The sequence below is a fragment of the Trifolium pratense genome, linkage group LG7, assembly GCF_020283565.1.
Source record: "Trifolium pratense cultivar HEN17-A07 linkage group LG7, ARS_RC_1.1, whole genome shotgun sequence".
In the NCBI taxonomy this organism is placed as follows: domain Eukaryota; kingdom Viridiplantae; phylum Streptophyta; class Magnoliopsida; order Fabales; family Fabaceae; genus Trifolium; species Trifolium pratense.
Window position 1 is genome coordinate 47,183,164 of NC_060065.1, and position 18,804 is coordinate 47,201,967.

General features: G+C 31.5%; 1 protein-coding gene and 2 long non-coding RNA genes across 5 annotated transcripts; 1 reads left to right on the forward strand and 2 right to left on the reverse strand.

Moving 5' to 3' along the window:
* Positions 1-1,297: 1,297 nt before the first annotated feature.
* LOC123895482 lies at positions 1,298-2,123 on the forward strand. Its single transcript, XR_006804384.1, has 2 exons — positions 1,298-1,785; positions 1,887-2,123. It is a non-coding gene; the product is annotated as an uncharacterized LOC123895482 (long non-coding RNA).
* Positions 2,124-3,738: 1,615 nt separating this feature from the next.
* LOC123895483 lies at positions 3,739-7,176 on the reverse strand. 3 transcript variants are annotated; one of them, XR_006804387.1, is made up of 7 exons: positions 6,933-7,176; positions 6,718-6,826; positions 6,063-6,127; positions 5,812-5,964; positions 5,006-5,061; positions 4,323-4,392; positions 3,739-4,163 (listed from the first exon to the last, which is right to left on the reverse strand). It is a non-coding gene; the product is annotated as an uncharacterized LOC123895483 (long non-coding RNA). The 3 variants fall into 3 exon arrangements; XR_006804386.1 differs by lacking the exon at positions 6,063-6,127 and having other exon boundaries at positions 4,967-5,061; positions 6,933-7,170; XR_006804385.1 differs by lacking the exon at positions 6,063-6,127 and having other exon boundaries at positions 6,933-7,166.
* A 3,972-nt stretch (positions 7,177-11,148) lies between these two features.
* LOC123895484 (protein TIC 100-like) lies at positions 11,149-17,848 on the reverse strand. The gene is made up of 11 exons (XM_045945846.1): positions 17,128-17,848; positions 16,249-16,320; positions 15,371-15,460; positions 15,102-15,275; positions 14,819-14,909; positions 14,554-14,616; positions 14,391-14,457; positions 13,634-13,737; positions 13,418-13,544; positions 12,172-13,001; positions 11,149-11,716 (listed from the first exon to the last, which is right to left on the reverse strand). Exons 1-11 carry the CDS (start codon positions 17,754-17,756, stop codon positions 11,288-11,290), a joined length of 2,676 nt encoding a protein of 891 aa, XP_045801802.1. The 5' UTR covers positions 17,757-17,848; the 3' UTR covers positions 11,149-11,287.
* Between the last annotated feature and the right edge of the window lie 956 nt (positions 17,849-18,804).

Below are 18,804 nucleotides of genomic sequence, written 5' to 3' on the forward strand. Positions count from 1 at the left end.
TTGACTACTGCACGTACATCAATGCACAATTTTGATCATTAATATCTTTAGTTGTGTATTAGTAAAAATTATAAAAATTTAATATTTTGAAAATACTCATCAAAACAAATTGAACAAGGTCTTACATGTTAATATTTACATTTATATATTATTAAAAAAAAATACGGTCAAAACAATATAAATGTATAGTACATTTTTGTCAAACAGTGTCTTATAATTAGGAACGGACGTAGTATCATATAAGATGTTGTTTGATTCGTCTCGATGAATATTTTCAAAATATCAAATTTTTATAATTTTTACTATTATACAATTAAAAATATTAATCGTCAAAGTTATGCATCGGCATGCGTGAAACAGTCAACTGTGTCAATCAAATTGGGACGAAAGGAGTATATTACAAGGTTATTTTAGTAATTGTAATAGAAATTTTACATGAAATCAAGACAAAAAAGCAATTTATTAATAAAGTGTGCACTGTGCAAATTGGTATATTTCCTTACAAAAAAAAAGCCGGAGGGAGTAATTTGTTGGCATCACTAGATGAACAATGGTGATCACACTAAGTATCATCCATACAAAATATGTTCATTACTGACTTGTTAAGAAGGGTCCATTTGAATTACCAAAAACTTTGTTATACAACTTTTGTCAAAAGAAACGTTAGAATTAAACATAAAAACATCAAAACATATATTCAGGAAGCATGAAATAATTGTGGAACCAAGTTGTTCTTCATATAGTCGTCATATTACTTTTTTTTTTATTTTTTTTAACGATAAATAAATGTGACACATCAATGTACTTAAGAGCCATTTAATAATAATGTTGATTATATGAATGATTTCTTTGAAACTTCCTAAGAGGTAAAAACAATTTAATTGAAACAAACAAAGCATGAGGTGTTTTACTTATAAAATGAACAAATAATTGTTTTTGTTACATGCAAACTAAAGAGACAAATATGGCTAAAATTTTAAAAATTGTTTATGCTCTCATTATATTGGTTTCCCTAATTCTACTTGTAAATAGCCATAATAGTAAGTCCTTTTTCACACACATTTCAAATTATATTCTTTATCATATATAATTATTTTTTTTTGCACCCCTAGTAATATTAATTTATTTATTCTTTTTGACATATAGCTCTTCGCCATTGCGAAACTAACGAAGATTGTGCAAGTGATGATGTATGTCCTGAGGATCTTAAAAGGTCGATGTGTCTTTGGAAAGAATGTTACTGCTTCCCTCAACATGATAATTAAGTTAAAAAATTCTTTTTCTTTTTCGGTACAAATTTTTATGTCAATTCTAATTAGCTTACAATTTGATTTTCATGTCATGAATATTTCTACTTTTATGAATTTTATCGCTTTTTTTTTTTTGGGTTTGATTTTATCGCATTTTATTAATAAACTAAAATTTTAGTAAAATATTAATGACTTTTAATCGTCATCAAAATTTTAAGAGAGATATTTATTAAAGTTAAGTAATCAATTGAGTGAGCTTTTAGAGATAAATGTGACGTTGTTATGAGTTTGTTCATGTTATGAGACATTTATAATAATGTTGATTATATGAATGGTCACTTGCAACTACTTAAGGGCTAAAACCAATTTAATTAAAATTAATAAAGCATGAGGTGTTTTACTTATAAATTGATTTAATAGTTGTTTTTTACATGCAAATTAATGAGACATAATATGGGTGAAATTCAAAAAAATATTGTTTATGCTTTAATGATCTTTCTAACCCTAATTATGGTTCATGAACTTGGCCAACATAGTAAGTTCATTTTCACATACATTTCATTGTTTTTTCTTTATCATATATAAAATCTTTCATACCCTTTTAATAATATTCATTTATTCTTATTTGAAATACAGGTTTACTCCCTTGCAAAAATAATACGGATTGTGCAAATGATAGATGTCTCAATTATAAAACTCCGATATGTGTTAGCAAAAAATGTTATTGCTTGTAAGTGTAAGTGTGTAACAAATTAAGTTAAAAATAATTCTAAGTTACTTTCTTATTAGCTTCTCATAATAAATAAAAAAATTACAATTTGATTTGTATGTATAAGGTTTCTATTATTATGAATTTTTTTACCCTTTGATTCATTCGTATTAGCCCAAAGACAGAAGCAAATTTGCTGCTATAAAAAATATCACAGTTTTCGCACAGTTTAGATTTTGGACCATATTCCGATCTACCATATATACGAATAAGATAATTTTGAATGATTTTATAACTTTATCAACTTGAGCCGTCTAATCAATAATTAACCGTCAAGATTAAAAACTGCGTGAAAGTTGTGTATTTATTTACTACAGCAAATTGCAATACGCCAAAAACAACATAAATTGGAGTTAGATACAGATTTTTCCTCGTAAATGATACCAAATTTCATCTATTTGTCACTATTTCAATTGTAGTAATTAGAGAACAACTTATTTCTATTTTTCTTCTTAAGAAGCAAACCATTTTTTTTAATGGCAAATTGTTAGTTGTTAGTATATTACAATATTATATTAGTTTTTTTTCCCCTCTCTATCAGGACTTAAATCTTGGACTTCCAACTTCTTTAACCCTTAGCTCGAAAACCTTAATTAATTTCTATTACAACTTTTTTTAATATTTCCACCTCAAACTTTAGTTGTTTTCCAAGAGCAACTCAAACTTATAATTTCATCATAAATAATTTTTTTGGATTTAGATTATTTCATTCACTTTTTTTTACATCTCCTTCCTTTATATCTCTCTCTTAATTTTAATATCTTTCTTAAATAAAAAATTTAAAAATAATCATGAGAGAGAGAGAGTGTGTGTGAGATTAAGATTAAGAGAGAGATAAAAAGAAAGAAGAGAGATCGATCTAAATGAAAATGAAGGAGAAGATCTCATTTCAATTATAGCTTAAGAATTATACTACGTAGATATTATATGATAAATAGCTAAATATACGACACCAACATCAATCTCAATAAAATATCTTCGTATTATCCTAGATCAAATCAATCAATCACTTACACAATAAGTGGAAATATTGAAAAAATATCATGATATATAAATTAAAAAAACACTAACTAGTGTTCCCGATGCACTAGTTGTAAAAATATATTGGGATTTGTGTAGTTAAACTCTTAAAAATATAAAATGTGTCGTTTTCAATATAAAACTTAATTTTTTTTAGTTTCTTAACTAGTGTCTCAGCATGACCTATAAATTATAGTACGTGACAACTAGTAATTTAATTTGGATGTACACTACTAGAAAAATCTTAAATACCGACGGGCAAAATCTGTCTCTAAAATGCAAATATTCCGTCACTAAACATGTTAGAGACAGAATTAGAGACGGATTTGATTCTGTCTTTGATTTCCTCGTCTCTAAACTATCAGAGACGGATTTTATATTCTGTCTCTGATTGGAGACGGAATTTATCCGTCACTACCAAATAAAAATCTGTCTCTAAACATTGAATTCAAAACACAATAATCCGTCTCTATTGGAGACAGAATTATCCGTCTCTATATTCAAATAATTATGTCTCTAAAATTCCGTCTCTAAACATAGAATTCCGTCTCCATAGAGACAACACATTTTCCGTATCTAATAATTATTATTTTTTGTCTGTTTAGTAATTATAAATGCTTATACAATTTTTTAAATATTAATTTTTATTTACTCTATGTAATTCATATAATTCTAGAATGTGAGAATATTAAAAAAAAATCGACACCAAATTTGCAAATTAACATAAAAATGTATGTCATTCTTACAAAGTATCAAATGCGCTACTACAGCACTACATAATAATATCAGACTTAAAATTGTCCAACACAAAAAAAATACATATAATTGATTTAACGAAAATACATAACGGAAAATAACTAAAACTAAACTTCACTGGATTTCAAAGATTCTTTGATAGTGGCTGCTTGAGATCCTAATCCAAATATGTTTCCCTTCTTGTTAATGCCTCCAACCACTTCATGTATATACTATCATCATCAGATTGTTGGCTATGTTGTCTGCTATCCTCACCTCTTTGAGAGTTTCTCTCAAACAATTTAGTTTATGCAGATCCATCTCCTCTCATCATGTAGAGAAGCAACTCTTAGCTCTTCCTCTAGCTCTACCAAAGTTTATGTAACTCTCTGAAACCAATTCAAAATCAAATATTAGCAATTAGCATAATATGTGCATGAATTAACTACATTAATTGTTGTCAAATTATATAAGTGTAGGAACTAACTAACATTATGTGAATTAAAAATATAGAATTTGAAAGAAGCTGACAAGTTTTAATGGCATACCTTTTAAGTTGGTCTGGAACAAATTTTCCTTCCTGTATCCTTCACTTGGTCATGGAACTCTTTGGGAAGTCTAGAGTATAAATTTGAAAAAGTGTTTAGGTTTATTAAAATAATATAATCAAATGATAGGATACTTACCAAATGACATGATGTGGAGGTTAGAATCAAATCATTGTATAATATCGATCAATTAGATGTTAGGCGCTTGTGGTATAAAACCCGTTTTGGGATACTAATTATTGACCAGAAAGAAGCACATATAATTAAATATTGGAACATGACAATATTCAATATATAGTTTTCTACATTTGCAATATTGGCATGCTGAATTTATTAGATGTTGGATATCAGTTCAAGAAATTGTGCATCACTCTAGTCCTTGAAAACTATAACATTCAGTTTCTTCACTGCAAACAGATACAAGGATCATTCCAAAGATTTTAAGCATGTGAAGCACCAATAAAAAAAAACCCATTATCTTGAGAATGAGAGAGATAAACGACACTTACAAGGTAAAACTAAAACTAAAATTGATTTCAGACTTCATAGAAATGAGCAAACAAAAACACACAAATTTGACACTCACATTTTTCACAAAGTTAAAGTAGTCATAGACACAAACAAACAAATTCCACTAGTCTTACATGTACAAGGTTCACCAGAAGCAGAGTTACTGGCCATACCTGCTCTGTTGCTTCACTCTTCCACACACTCACTTTGCATAAATCCTTCAAATAATCTGTCAAAAGAGGAACATCATTTACAATAGGAAAAAGAAAAACAGAACCAATAATTAAAGAAAAGATAAAAAGGGATATCTACACATGCAGCTTCAAAACAAAACTTAGAAACAATAAGCATAATAGTTTATTTATGGAAGTCACAATAGTAAAAACCCAACATGAGCAAAATAGAATCTCTAGAACATGAAAGGAACACAACTTATCAAAGTTCTTATTAAGAGAGTGAAGGCAATGCCACAAAACATAAGGTATCAAGCATAAGATCAAAACATGATATATATATATATATATATATATATATATATATATATATATATATATATATATATATATATATATATATATATATATATATATATATCAGTGCTAAAGGATACATGTCATATACTAGCATATATTAGCATTCAAATTGATAACAATCCTAAATGAAAATTAATCTAATCAGATCCCTTCACTCATAGTTCAATCTTATTAATTCCAATACATATAATAACTAGACAGCCTAATGCAACTTCAGTATGACATCAGTTAAAGTTAACAAAGGTATGCTGTATCAAATAATACTAAAAAAGACAACAGAGACAATCATTATAGTGTTTATTTATGTTTGTCAGTTATGAACAGTGGAGGTGGCTTTATCTAATTTATTGTACAGAGAACTCTGAAACATTAAATCAGGTTCAAACTCATAGTCAATAATATATAGGTCACTTTGTTGGTGATAAGGTGGCATTGAGTTCCTTTACCAGAAGCAGGAGCAATGGAAATCATAACATGCAGTGGATCTTCCGTCTACGCCATTTCCAGATTTGGCAAGTCCATATTGTTGTCTCAAGCTCCCTAAATTGTCTAGAGCTCTTTCAAACAAGCAGAATATCTCATCCTTCACAGCTAATGATCTGCAATGCATTGACCACTCAAACATTAATTTAGACAAACAAGGTAGATACATGATAATAAAATCAATAACAAAATTAGAATCATTGCAATCTAGTACCGGTCTAGCTAACATGTCACATAGACACTACAATCAACCACCTCAGATAAGAGAGCCTTCAACTTCTGAAGTTATTTGTATGATTGTCGAGAGATATCATAAGGTATCATGAGACAAGCAAAGTAAAACAGGGGAAATCATAAGGTATCATGAGAGATCAAAACATATTATCAAATATTATCGGTGGAAAATGAATTAACGAAACTTGATCAAAACAATGTTGCTCATCAAGGCATGTGGTTATCATATGTCAAAACCAATCCAATAATCAATAAACCATCTTCCCACATTCTAAATTTAATTCACCTAGATTTTCATATCAAAACGCTTTTTTTTTCCAATCAAAACAAGGTTGAAACTTCACTAACCTCTATCCCAATTTCAGCAACACACCCGAAACCAACTATTTATTAACAATTATTCAGTACAGCAGAGTATAGTACACGGACACTGAATAATTTTTAAACAAGCAGAGTAAGCAAACAACATGAAGAACAGTAAGAATCATAATGTAAAACCAAAAAATCCCTAAACTTTTGATAGATAGCTAGTGATATAAGAATATTAAATCCAAAAACAAAACCTACAGATTTTGAGAAATACCAAATGAAAATCGTAGAAATATAAAGGAAGATGAGTGGAGGAAGAAGAAAACCATTGTTGTCGTTCGAAATCTGACCCTAACGCCCAAAACATCTTCAAATATGTGTTCTACCGAACTTTCTATTCTCCTCTTAGCTTACGCGGCATCAATTCTTGCATTCCTGGATGTTTTAGGGTTTAAGAGATTAAGAGGAAAGGGCCTACTAATAGAAAAACTGTAAACTCAGAAAACCTAGATCTATTGTTTAACGAGAAAAGAGAGAAAACCTGAACCATCAGCGTTGTCATGGTCCCATCGCGTAATCAGTTGTATTTGCCGTTAATGTTCCAATCAAGCTTCGACAAAGCAGTGGATTGATCGGATCTTGAAAGGAGAGGTATATACTTCAGGTTCGAAGAGAGATTGGGAAAGAAGGTTTTTTTTTTTTTAATAATTTTGGGAAAGAATGATCTGAGAGCAAAAGGTTTAAGAGTAATTGCAAAAGAAAGAAGAAAAAATTGAAAGCAAAGAGGGGGAAAAGTAAAGTGAAAAGCGGGGAAACCAAAATTTGGAGAGCGCTTGGTGAATTTGTTTTTAGATTTTACTCCGTATTTGCAGAAATTAGAGGGAATTTGTTTTAGATTTTTTTAAGAAAATAATTATATATTTTTTAAAAAAAGTTATTTTATTATTTTGATAGTGTTTGTAATAGATTTTTAAAGTCTTATTTTTAATTTTAAAATAAAAATTTAATATTAATAGTTTTTTTAGAATATATTTTTTTTAAAATAAGGAACTTAGGTGCTTCACATTTAAAAATAAAAAATAAAAATTTATGATAGTAAACGAACGGAAATTATCTTTAGAATTTTATAAAAAAATTTAAAACAAAATTATTATTTTTAAAGCTTAAAGTACAAACGCACTCTAAAACAAACCCCTGAAATTTAATAAAAGAATTCGAGAGTTTCTCTTTTATTCCCCTCAATTTGCAAGGGTTTTGTAAACCCTCCACTAAAAATGCCTCCCAAAATATTGTAGAAATCTAAGAGATGGGCGAGAAAGAAAACATCAAGAAACTTAAGAGAAGAGCATTACCTCTGAATTGTGATCGAAGGTGGTGAGAATCGTGACTAGCGGTGGTGATAACGTGTGATAGAAAATGAAATCGTGACTAGTTAGCAGATTGAGTTTGAACGACAGAGTTAGATCAGCGGATAAAGAAAAGGGACTGAGTTAATGAGTTTGTGAGCGTTAAGTCATCGTGAAGAGAAAGGGGAAATTGTGACTCAGAAAAATGTGTTTTATAACATTAAAAAAGTCTAATTATAAAAAAAATAAAATAAATCATTTTGTTTAAAATTTTGAGCGGGCAATAAAAAAACTGGCGTGAAATTTATGGCGGGATGAATTTAAAATGTTATTTCGTTTAGAGACGGATTCTAGAGACAGATTAATTCAGAGACGAATAAATTCTGTCTCTTACAAATGTTTGACTATTTCAATATCAAGTTGACTAATTAGAGACGGATATAGAGACGAAAACTATTAGACACGGAAAAAATCTGTCTCTAATTTTTGTCTCCAACTATTGTTTTCAATTATAATTATAAAAATAATAAATTAGAGACGGATTTAGAGACAAAACTTTGTTGAGACAGAAATTTCTGTCTCTAAAATCCGTGACTAATACATATATTTTAATTTTGGTCTCTAACAGCTTTTTTCCGTCTCTAATTTCGTCTCTATTAGAGAAGAAACAAATTCGGTCTCTAACTTCCGTCGGTATTTAAGATTTTTCTAGTAGTGGTATATAAGAGTTCTCCTTCGATAATAAATAGAGACATCACTTGTCACTTGAAGATAATTCAGTTAGTAGAAATATTGTAATATGTATAGGTCAGAGTTTCAATTTGATTTTTTTTACTTATTACTACTTTAAAAAGTCGCCGTTCCAAAAAAAACTACGTAATATAGTAAGGGACATTATTTCTAGTAATTTTTATATATAAAATGACTTAAAAGATTAAACTCAAACAAAACTTAAAATAACGTCTCATAAAATCTATAAGCTGAAAAAAAATTTGTTAGATGTTCATGAGACAAAAAATTTACCAAACATCTCTATATTTTTTTTGTTACACCAAACATCTCTATTTTAATCATACAAATTTATCCAATTAATATAAGCTAACAGTCATGCAACTCTAAGTTTCCCTTTGGACATAATTAAAATGGATTGTTGCACTTTTAAGTATAGTGAACAATTTAATTGAGATTTATTATAAGAGCACTTATGTTCAAGTTATTTCTATATGCAAAAAAAAAAAAAAAAGGGAAACTGTCGTGAAAAGCTTATTAAAATAAGTTGAAAACAATTTATCAACATATATATAATAATTTGTTTTTATAAGCTCACTCAAATACTTATATACCAATACAGATATTTATATGATAAGATTAGCACAAAAATGCAAATAAGCTTTCAAACATAAATAATATCTTATCTCCTAAGTTCTAACCCTAGCCGTCACCTTTTTTCTATTCTCTCATCTCCTAAGTTCTAACCCTAGCCGTCACCTTTTTTCTTCTTCTTAATTTATCAAAGAGGGGTGATTTCAGGTCAAATCTTGACCTAAAATCACCCCTCCAAATTGTTTTTTCTTTCTCGTTGTTAAATAAGTGTGATTTTTCACATATTTGTTTGATTTTGTGTTATTTGTTATCCCGTCCTTGTGCGGTGTATTTTGTTGTGCCGTCTTTGTGCGGTGTATTTTGTTTTCCCGTCTTTGTGCGGTGTTCATTTGTTTCAGGTTGAAGGATTAGATCCGATCAAGTACAAATCTATCCAATGTCGACTTTTGTGTCATCAACGCTGCAGATCTGGGGGCATGGACATTCCAGACACTTCAATATAGTGATATATGTAGGCTTATGTAATTTGCCGTTTTATGCTATTAACATGGATGCTGTGAGTTTGTTTGCAGATTCATCCTTTTTGTTTTTAGCAAATTTGAATTTGTATTACATCGATGTACTCTATCAGTTTGAATGAATGAATATCCTTTATTTTTAGTAAAAAAAAAAAAACATAAATAATATCTTGCACAGATATTCTTAAATTATTGAAAGCAACCGATTAGCTACTACTCTCACTGTTCGTGATTATATGTCCTCTTTAGAAGAAAAATCCTAAATGTAAGTGTTTTTTTTTTTTTGCAAATTATTAGATAGATTTATTGTTCTATTTTCAATTATATCAGATGTTAGATAAAAACAGAATGCATTCCCAAGGAAGCACCGAGTGGATTAAGGGGGATCAAACCATGCTCCGATACTATGTTAGAATTTGAGATACAAAGTAGATAAATGAACAATGAAGGCTAGAGTTTCATAGAATACCAAAATAGCTTAAATGCATAATTTTACGATAAAAATATATACTAAGGAAATAGAAGTGAAAAAGTCTAAAAATACCCTTACCCCTAACTAATAATAACAGTATATATTATCTAACAACTAATACTATTACAATTTGTTTTGATAAATGAAAAATAAATATTTAATATATACATCTATGGTAAGTTTGGATAAACAACTTATTTTGTAGCTTTTAGCATAACTGCATATTATATAAGGGTTTAAAATAAAGTTAAAATGTTTTCATATAATCTATAAGTTATTTTCAGAAGCTATTATGAAGAGTTTATGAAACAAGCAAAAAACAGTTTATGAACATGTCGTAAGCTATTTTCATAAGTTCTTCTAAATAATATCGCAAATACTAATAAATAAATTCAAATAATTCAATCTAAACAATACATATATACCAAGACTAATTTAATAATAATCATACACAAAATATGTTGATAGATGTCATAAATGAGAGACAAAGAGAGTATTATATAATTTTTTTAATCAAACATGGCATTAGATAATTTTTTGAAGAAAGCATGGCATTAGATAATTGATTGTTCATTGTTGTGACTCTTTAAGGACATGTTAAACTAATGTGCTAATCGCGAATTAGTGAAAATTGACAATGATTTGAAACACAAGTAGCATTTTTGTCACAATGCCAATCAAATTGGCCAAGACTATAATGCTACCAAGATGTAACAGGCAAGTAGCACCATCATCCTCACAATTGAGAGAAAATGATTTAGGAGGATAAAACAAAAGCAATAATTATGAAATTAACTTTTTGATATAGCTTTATCGTTATTAAAATCTTATAAAGTTATAATGCATGTCAATAAAGTCTAATTCAACTGTCAATATAGTTATTATAAAGTTGAATATTTTTATCTAGATGGAAACTCAGAATTTTGCAGTTGCATATGAAAGATTCGAAGGTGCTTGTCATTTCGTCTACTGAGAAAAAATCATAATAGAGATAATGTGGCATTTACTTAAAACTTTGATTCTTTTTTCCTCTGCTAGTCCTCTAAATTTGAGATCTAAAAGGTATATGCAAAAGAATAATGCATAATGCAGACAACATTCGGCAGATAATTTTCAAATTTTGAAAGACAAAAATTACAACACAGTTCTCATTTCTTTTCGGTCTCTATGCCGCGGCAAAGCCTATGCTAGCTCATTTTTGGTACACAAAGGACCTACTTAACAATAAAAATAGTCTTCAAAACTTAAATTTGAAATGGGGTTCTCTTTGGATATTTGGATAACAATCATACATTGACGAAACTGAATGCAAAGATAGTATGTTGTCTAAATCCACCTCTGGTGCTGCATGCAACGACGCGTCACCACTCATCCTCCGCTCCTTTGAGTTGCTTTTCGAACTTGCAGTGGCCATATTACACGGTCGAGTATGAGACCTAGAGGATGCTTCAAGAAATTTCCGACCTAAATAGCTTCTTGCCTCAACTTTTTGATGTGTTTTACCTGCGGCTTTCAACCTACCCTTTTGGCCGGTCACGAGAGGGAAACTGACAGAACCAACTCTTTGCGCATCGCTGATGCGATCAATGCACTGCACCGGAACTAACCCTGGTTTTGATACAACCTTGTTCCAGAACGAAAATGATTGTTGCAGCTTTGATGGAACCTGACAAGCCAAATGACCATGCTAAAATATTCAAGATCTTGATTGTAAACAACTCAAACAAGTTTCAATTCTACATATTGAAATGAGGTGCAATTGGGACGACCAAGATATATGTTTTGCTCTTAGGCATAGCGATGCAAGTATACCGGGATAACCTATAAGCTAACTTGTTAAATTGTCTAATCAAAGAATTAACAAAAATCGGGTGCATATTAGTTGTCTTAAAAATTTATTAAACTTCTTAATGTTGTTGAAGAAAATAAAACTTCAGTTTGATGTTGTCAAATGAAAACTACAATACTCTGATTATTCAAGAGCGCCTAATATACACGAGAAAGCATCAATCTTTGGATACTGGAATTAGGGTTTTGCAAGTTTGATTAAGGGTAGTCGCATAATGACAGAGTTCAACAGAAAAAACATGCATAAAACGAAAGTAGAAAATCATAACTCACCGCAGAGATAAGGCTGCTAGAAGAAAATGTTAGTGAAGTTGTAGAAAATGGTGATTTGCCAGGTTTTCCACTCTGCTGATCTGTCTTTTGTTCTTGCTCAATGGACCCAAAACTAGAAGGTGCATTATCATCCTCCTCTTCCTCCTCATCTTCCTCTTCCTCCTCATCTACACGAGCTTTTTCTTCTTGTTTGGCAACAGAAATCTTATCATCTTCATCTGGCAAACCCAAATTGGCTACCGAAATCCTATCATCTTCATCTGGCAACTCCAAATTGGATGCAGACGTCGTATCATCTTCATCTGGCAAACCCAATTCCGACTTCTTTTTCTCCTCTTTTTCTCTTCTGCGCAATAAATCTTCCATGTCCTCAATGGTCTCTTCCAAACATAATTCAGCTTCTATTAGTTCAAGTTCTTTCTCAATTGCCTCCTTTTTCATTTCACCAGTTTTCTTCTTTTCTTCGGTCCATTTTCCTACTTTATCAAACCACTGCTTGGTCACTTTTTCAATTGCAAGCACAAGACGCACCCCTATGTTCTTTTCCTTCTTATCTACCCCAAAATATTCATCATAACCAAGGGGTAGGAACTTTGCCTTTGTCGGGTCTGGCTCTACCTTTTTCGGGTCTACGTTCTCGACATTTTCCATAGGTGGTTGCCAGAACATACGTATTCCATGTTTCTCATCCTCGACATAATTGATAATATATCCGGTTGGAGTGTGAACGATGAGAGGATCCTCGGTATATATTAGGTTTGATGGGTCTTCAGGATCAGGCTTAGGTTCCTCGTTAATGAGGACAAATTCAGGAAGCTCGTGATTCTCCTCTGATCAAGGATTTGGAGGAAGAATTAATTAATTTTTTAAAAATAAACTCTTCATTTCCAATTATGTACTTGTTCATACCGAAAAATAGAAAGACTAAAACCTGTTTGTTACGGATTATAAAAAAAAAATTGATTCTGAAATTCAATAATTTGGAGATTGGTTTTTTAAAGATTTTAGAAGGAAAACATAATATATTTTATGTTTGTTTACCATAATGACAAATACTAAAAAAAAAAAATCAATCATCAAAAATTATTTTTAAGAGAAGCTACTTAAAACAGTTTCTAATTTGAAGCAGTTTCAATTTATATTTTTCAGATTATAATTTTTTTGAAAATCTGTAACAAACGTATCATAACATTTAAAAGTGATTCTTTCGCACAAAAAAAAACTTTAACAAATGGGCTCTAAATACCTTTGTCCCACCAATATTCCAGCTCAGCTGGCATAGGTATCCTAAGAGGAGATTTATAGAAAGAGTTCAACCACATTTCTCTTTCTTGATCTACTTCTTTTGCATATGTTTTCCAGTAATCAGGGACCTGTAACGTAACAGAATCATATTCCGTATCGTTTGCATAAAATGAAAATAAGCAATGTATTAAGGTAAAGGTTTTCTGGTGAGCCTTACTTCATAAAATTGGTTAATGAAGCCAGGGGCCATCCACACATCTTCTCCTTCGTACAAGTATGCATGTTGTGGATCATTATATGGACCCCTCTTTTCTCTAACCACTGCACAGACAAAATGTCTAACGATAATGAAAAATAACAAGATTAAAATATTCAACATATGTAAATATTCAACCGAACAACAAAAGATGAAAGACTCTAATAGTAATGCCAATATTCAACATGCATGTCAAACCATCTTTAATAGTTGAGAAAGGTTAGAGAGGTGAATCTGATCATTTACATATTTTTTTATGTGATGCATAGTTCTCCATCCAGGATAATTCCATGGAATGGCGACCTTGAAACCATTACGATGGGATAAAAATAGTAGTGGCAACGATAAAACTTAAATCGTTTATACTGCATATGTATCAATGCTAAAAGTAATACCAAAAAATAATGACATGTCCATAATTGCTAGGTGGTATTAAAATATACACCAAACAAAACAATATAACACTTTGTACTAAATAACGTAATGAGGAACAATATCAGCTTTTCCAATTCTTCTACTCTACAACCGCTATTTGAGAATACTTCTGCAGAGAGGCCTATTATTTTCCCACTCTGTCCCTTTTTATTTCTGGTTAATTCATAGTACATGTGTGCTTATGAATAGATCTATCAATCAGACAAAGGAAATTCAATAACCAAAAACAAAACCATGAATATGAGATTTTCAATATAAAGTTTCATCTCGGAAAATATCATACTTCCATCTGGCTTGTTCACAAACATGCGAGCCTTTGCAGCAGCAACTTCAGCTATACCAGCATGCAGCTGAAGATGACAGAATTTAAGAAAGTCAGAGAAGGAGATATTTCCAAACCTCTTAGATTATCATTATTATTTTCATAGGTGAAGAGTATTTAATACCGCTGAAGTTTCATCATCACATCCCTCGTCATCATCCAATATTTCTCCAAAATAAAATCTACCCTGCACATGCACAGATAATATAACTACGAAAGAAAATAGGGCTTCTACGTGAGTCAAGTAAGGTCTCCATAACCATAAGTAATTTACGACTCTTTCCAGAAAGTTAAAGCAAATCATGCTATTTTGTGCAATAAGGAAGTTGTTGATTGGAGATTTGGAGTTAACAGTTGACACATAAACTTTATCTGATCCATGGACCTACATATACAATACGCTCGTTAACTTCATATACACCACATCCATGCATCAGCCCATGCTTCCACTGACCAGCATAACGATAGCGACCTTTCTCCCTGAGTATGAAAAAATATAAACTTTTTTCAGACCGGTAACAATGTATCAAAGGCAAGAAACAAAAAAGAGACAAAGCAGCATGCGTGATGTCTAGAGTGAGAAGTTGCAATGATTCACATATCTTAAAGATAAATAAAGTGAATTTGGTGGGGCGGGGAAATGGAAACAGAGGAATCACTAATTGAACTTACGGCTTTTTTTCAAATTCTTCAAGCCATTCTTTTCTCTCATAAAAGGGGATTTCGGCGTATCCACGTGTAAGATGAAAACTATCTTCAGTATCCTTATCGAGCCACTCTCTATCTTCTGGGGACATAAAATCCCTTTTTATTATCCTCCCTTGAGCTCGCATTTTTTTTTCAAGTCTGAGGAAATCAGTAAAAGCAGTCACGGTTTTGTTTACAAGAAATTGAACGTAATTTCAAACTGTGGCACAGTCTAAGACTTCAGAAATACATACGCAGACCCAGCAACAGGTTCTATAACAGGTATTTCAACTTCAACAACACCATGACCCTCTGGATCGTTTCGATGCCATTCACCTTCATACCTACAAAAAAATTACATTGTGAAATATCCATGACAAAAAAAGAGTTGCATGATGTACTGACATACAAAGATGTGATGAAAACCGCAGAAAACATGACCAACTAATGCATTGTATCCTGAAGGGGGAAAAGTGCTATGCTTAAATAACAAGACCTGGATGGCCTGCAGTCGCAGTCTCGCATGGTCACACAGTCGAGCAAATAAGCACCATTCATGCAAAAAGAGACGTCTTGTAGCATAAATTTTTAACAAATCAATTTCGACAATCAGATTATAATCAATGGTCAAGATTGCTCTAAAGTCAATTTTTTACTACAGAGAACCATTCACAACCGTAAATGCCAATGCCATAACATCCTAAAAAGTCGCCTCCAACCCAAACATGTCACATGTGGGCCTGTTTAGATTGGCTTATTTAAGCTTATCTATTGACATAAGCATTTGTGAGACTGTTTAGAAGAGCTTATGAAAACAGTTTATGACATGCACATAGGCTGTTTTCAACTTATTTCTAAAAACTGTTTGGGATAGCTTATGAAAACAGTTTATATCTTACCTGCAAAGAGTTTGACTTTATTTATCTTTTGTTACAAAAATAACTTACACATATGCACTTATAGGATAAGCATTTATGCTATAAACACTTAATTAAGTTGTTTATCCAAACAGGGCCAGACAATTACATCTCATTCTATCTTGTTTTAAGCTCTCACTAACATTATCACTTAAACCACCTACACATAACTAACAACACTTGCTAAATGCCACCACAATATAGCAAAAACAAACCTGACAAGTCCATCTTCATTAGAATAAACACCTCTTCCTTGAGCAACATCATCCCAAACGGTGCCTTCATATCTGAAAATGTAACATTACAAAACAATAATAAATAACAATAATAATGGCCGCTATTTGACAACATTTTATACTAAACAACATATTACATAACAATAGCAATTTGGGTTTTACCTAACATGCACAAGTGAAACAAGTCTTTCACCATGCACAAACTTGTTTTCACCATTTAATTAGTAAGTGTCGCAATCGAAACAAAATGTCACTTGATCCAGTTGCGAGATTTATTGATCCAACAATGAAAACAAGTTTGTGCATCGTAAAAAACTTCTCTCACTTGTGCACTGTAAACTTGGCCTAGCAATTTGTTCAAATTCCACTACACTGTAGCTGCTAGCGAACAAAACCAAGATAAACTATATCAATGAAGCGCGAATACTGACACAAGACACCGGACACGACACGGATACTAACACGTCCACATCGATGTCATAATTCAATATAATAAGTGTCGGTGTCGGACAAGTATCATGTCTGACATCGGGAGACACATACTTGTCTCACTTGTGTACGATAAACTTGGCCTAGCAATTTGTTCAAATTCCACTACACTATAGTTGTTGGTGAACAATACCGAACAAAACCAGGATAAACTATATCTATGAAGCACAAACCCCGACACAAACAGCAGACACGACACAGATACTAACAGGTCCACACCAATGTCATAAGTGTCAATGTTGGATAAGTGTCGTCTCCGACACCAGCACACGCCTAATCTGAAGAGTATACATGTTTCATAGAACTACTATGTACTAAAAAATACCAAAAAATACTAAAAAAATCAAAAGATGAATCTTTTCTACTTACGAGCTACCATCTTCAAAAATATAGCTAACCCATTTGAGAAACTCTTCAATCCTATCCAATTCTTCAATAAGATCCATAGGACTTTTAATAGCAGAATGATTATCAGGAAGAGGAGGTATATTTTTCCTATAAGGAAGATAAAAAGGAGCAATAGGAACGTCTTTTCCCCTATCAACCATATCCAACACATATTCCCATTCTTCTTCATCAGCACCCTCAGGGTCCCAACCAGCACCAGTAATTGTATGATTCGCATCATCCCAAAGCTCTCTCAAATCTTCTTCTGTCCAATTCTCTTTATCAGGAGGAAAATCAAATGGATTGAATTCTTCAAGACGTCTACGTATATTTCTTTCGAGCTTTTTCTGAGCTTTTTCGGCTTGAAATGCTTCCATGACGTCTTTGAAGTTTCTTTCCGGGTCCAATTCGGAGTCATCGTATCGTTCGGCCTGGTATTCGGCACGGAATGCAGCAAGATATGCTTCTATTTCGGCTTCATCGGCTGGTTCTAAGTCTGAGGATGCTTCTGAGTCGGAATCGGAATCTGAGGAGTTTTTTGGGTCGGAGGTAGGTGGTGAGTCGGAGGTGGATGGTGGTGAAGGTTTTTGGGAACGGCGAAAGAAGGACATTGTTGATGAAGAAGAAGATAAGGTTGTTGTTTGTTGTGTGCGGGAAATGCAGATACAAACACTTATAGTCAGCTATTAGTATTTGTTTGAGAGAGTGAGAGTGTGTTTTGAGGAGTTAGATGCGGCATTGGCTAATTTCTCGAGTTTAACTTAATGATCGAAGTTAGGCTGTTTTATGATGTTAACTCGGATATTATGAGTTTGTTTACAGATTATTTAATGGTTTGGGTTTTTACTACCGGGAGCATTTTTTAAAAATTAAGTAGCAAACCAACACTATTTTTTTTTTCATTATGTACGAAACTACCACCGTTTTGTATTGATTTAATTTTTGCCTTAAGAAATCGATATCCTGAAACACGATTTCTCATTAGTTGAATGTGCTACTTGCAAGACTGTTGTAGAGATTAGGAAGGATGTTGAATTGAAGAGAAATGCTAAATGGAGATTAAATATAGGAATGAGAAGAACAAAGTATTATTTTATTTTTTGACTAAAAGAACAAAGTATAATTGTTGACATTGATTTTAATTTTGAGTTATGAATGGAAAATATTTTGTTTGAGACCAAATATATTGTGCTCATTTATGGAAAATGATATAGGTCATGCACACTTTTTTTGAGAAAATAGGTGATGCACACTTATTTTGACAGATTATGCACCTAATAAGATGCACCTTAAATCCTTAATGTTGAGATATTATGGACATAATTGAAGACATAAATTTTCACAATTTGTGACCACTGCACATGTTGAGAACAAGTTTTTTTTTTTTTTTTGACGTGTTGAGAACAACTTATGTACATAAATGTTGACAAATCTATGCACAGAATTTTAGCTCATTATTTTAGCTCATTATTTGGACAAAATTTTGACATAAATGTAGCACATTATTTGGACAGAATTTTTACATAATTTTATGCCGATAACATAACCTACATGTGTCTAACTTATGTCAAAAAAATAGAAGTGTCTTATGTTATGGTCAATTTGTCAATAAAATATTTTTGTTGCTACTAAAAAAATCAAGGATATTATTGGTATTAT

Bases quoted from the DNA above. Each gene is read 5' to 3' on its own strand.
- LOC123895484 (XM_045945846.1), bottom strand. From the start codon at position 17,756: ATGTCCTTCTTTCGCCGTTCCCAAAAACCTTCACCACCATCCACCTCC. The intron at 15,461-16,248 runs GTTTGTTTTTGC...ATTTTTTTGTAG, and splicing joins AATGAAGATGGACTTGTCAG to GTATGAAGGTGAATGGCATC. The intron at 13,002-13,417 runs GTATTTAGAGCC...ATCCTTGATCAG, and splicing joins GGAATATTGGTGGGACAAAG to AGGAGAATCACGAGCTTCCT.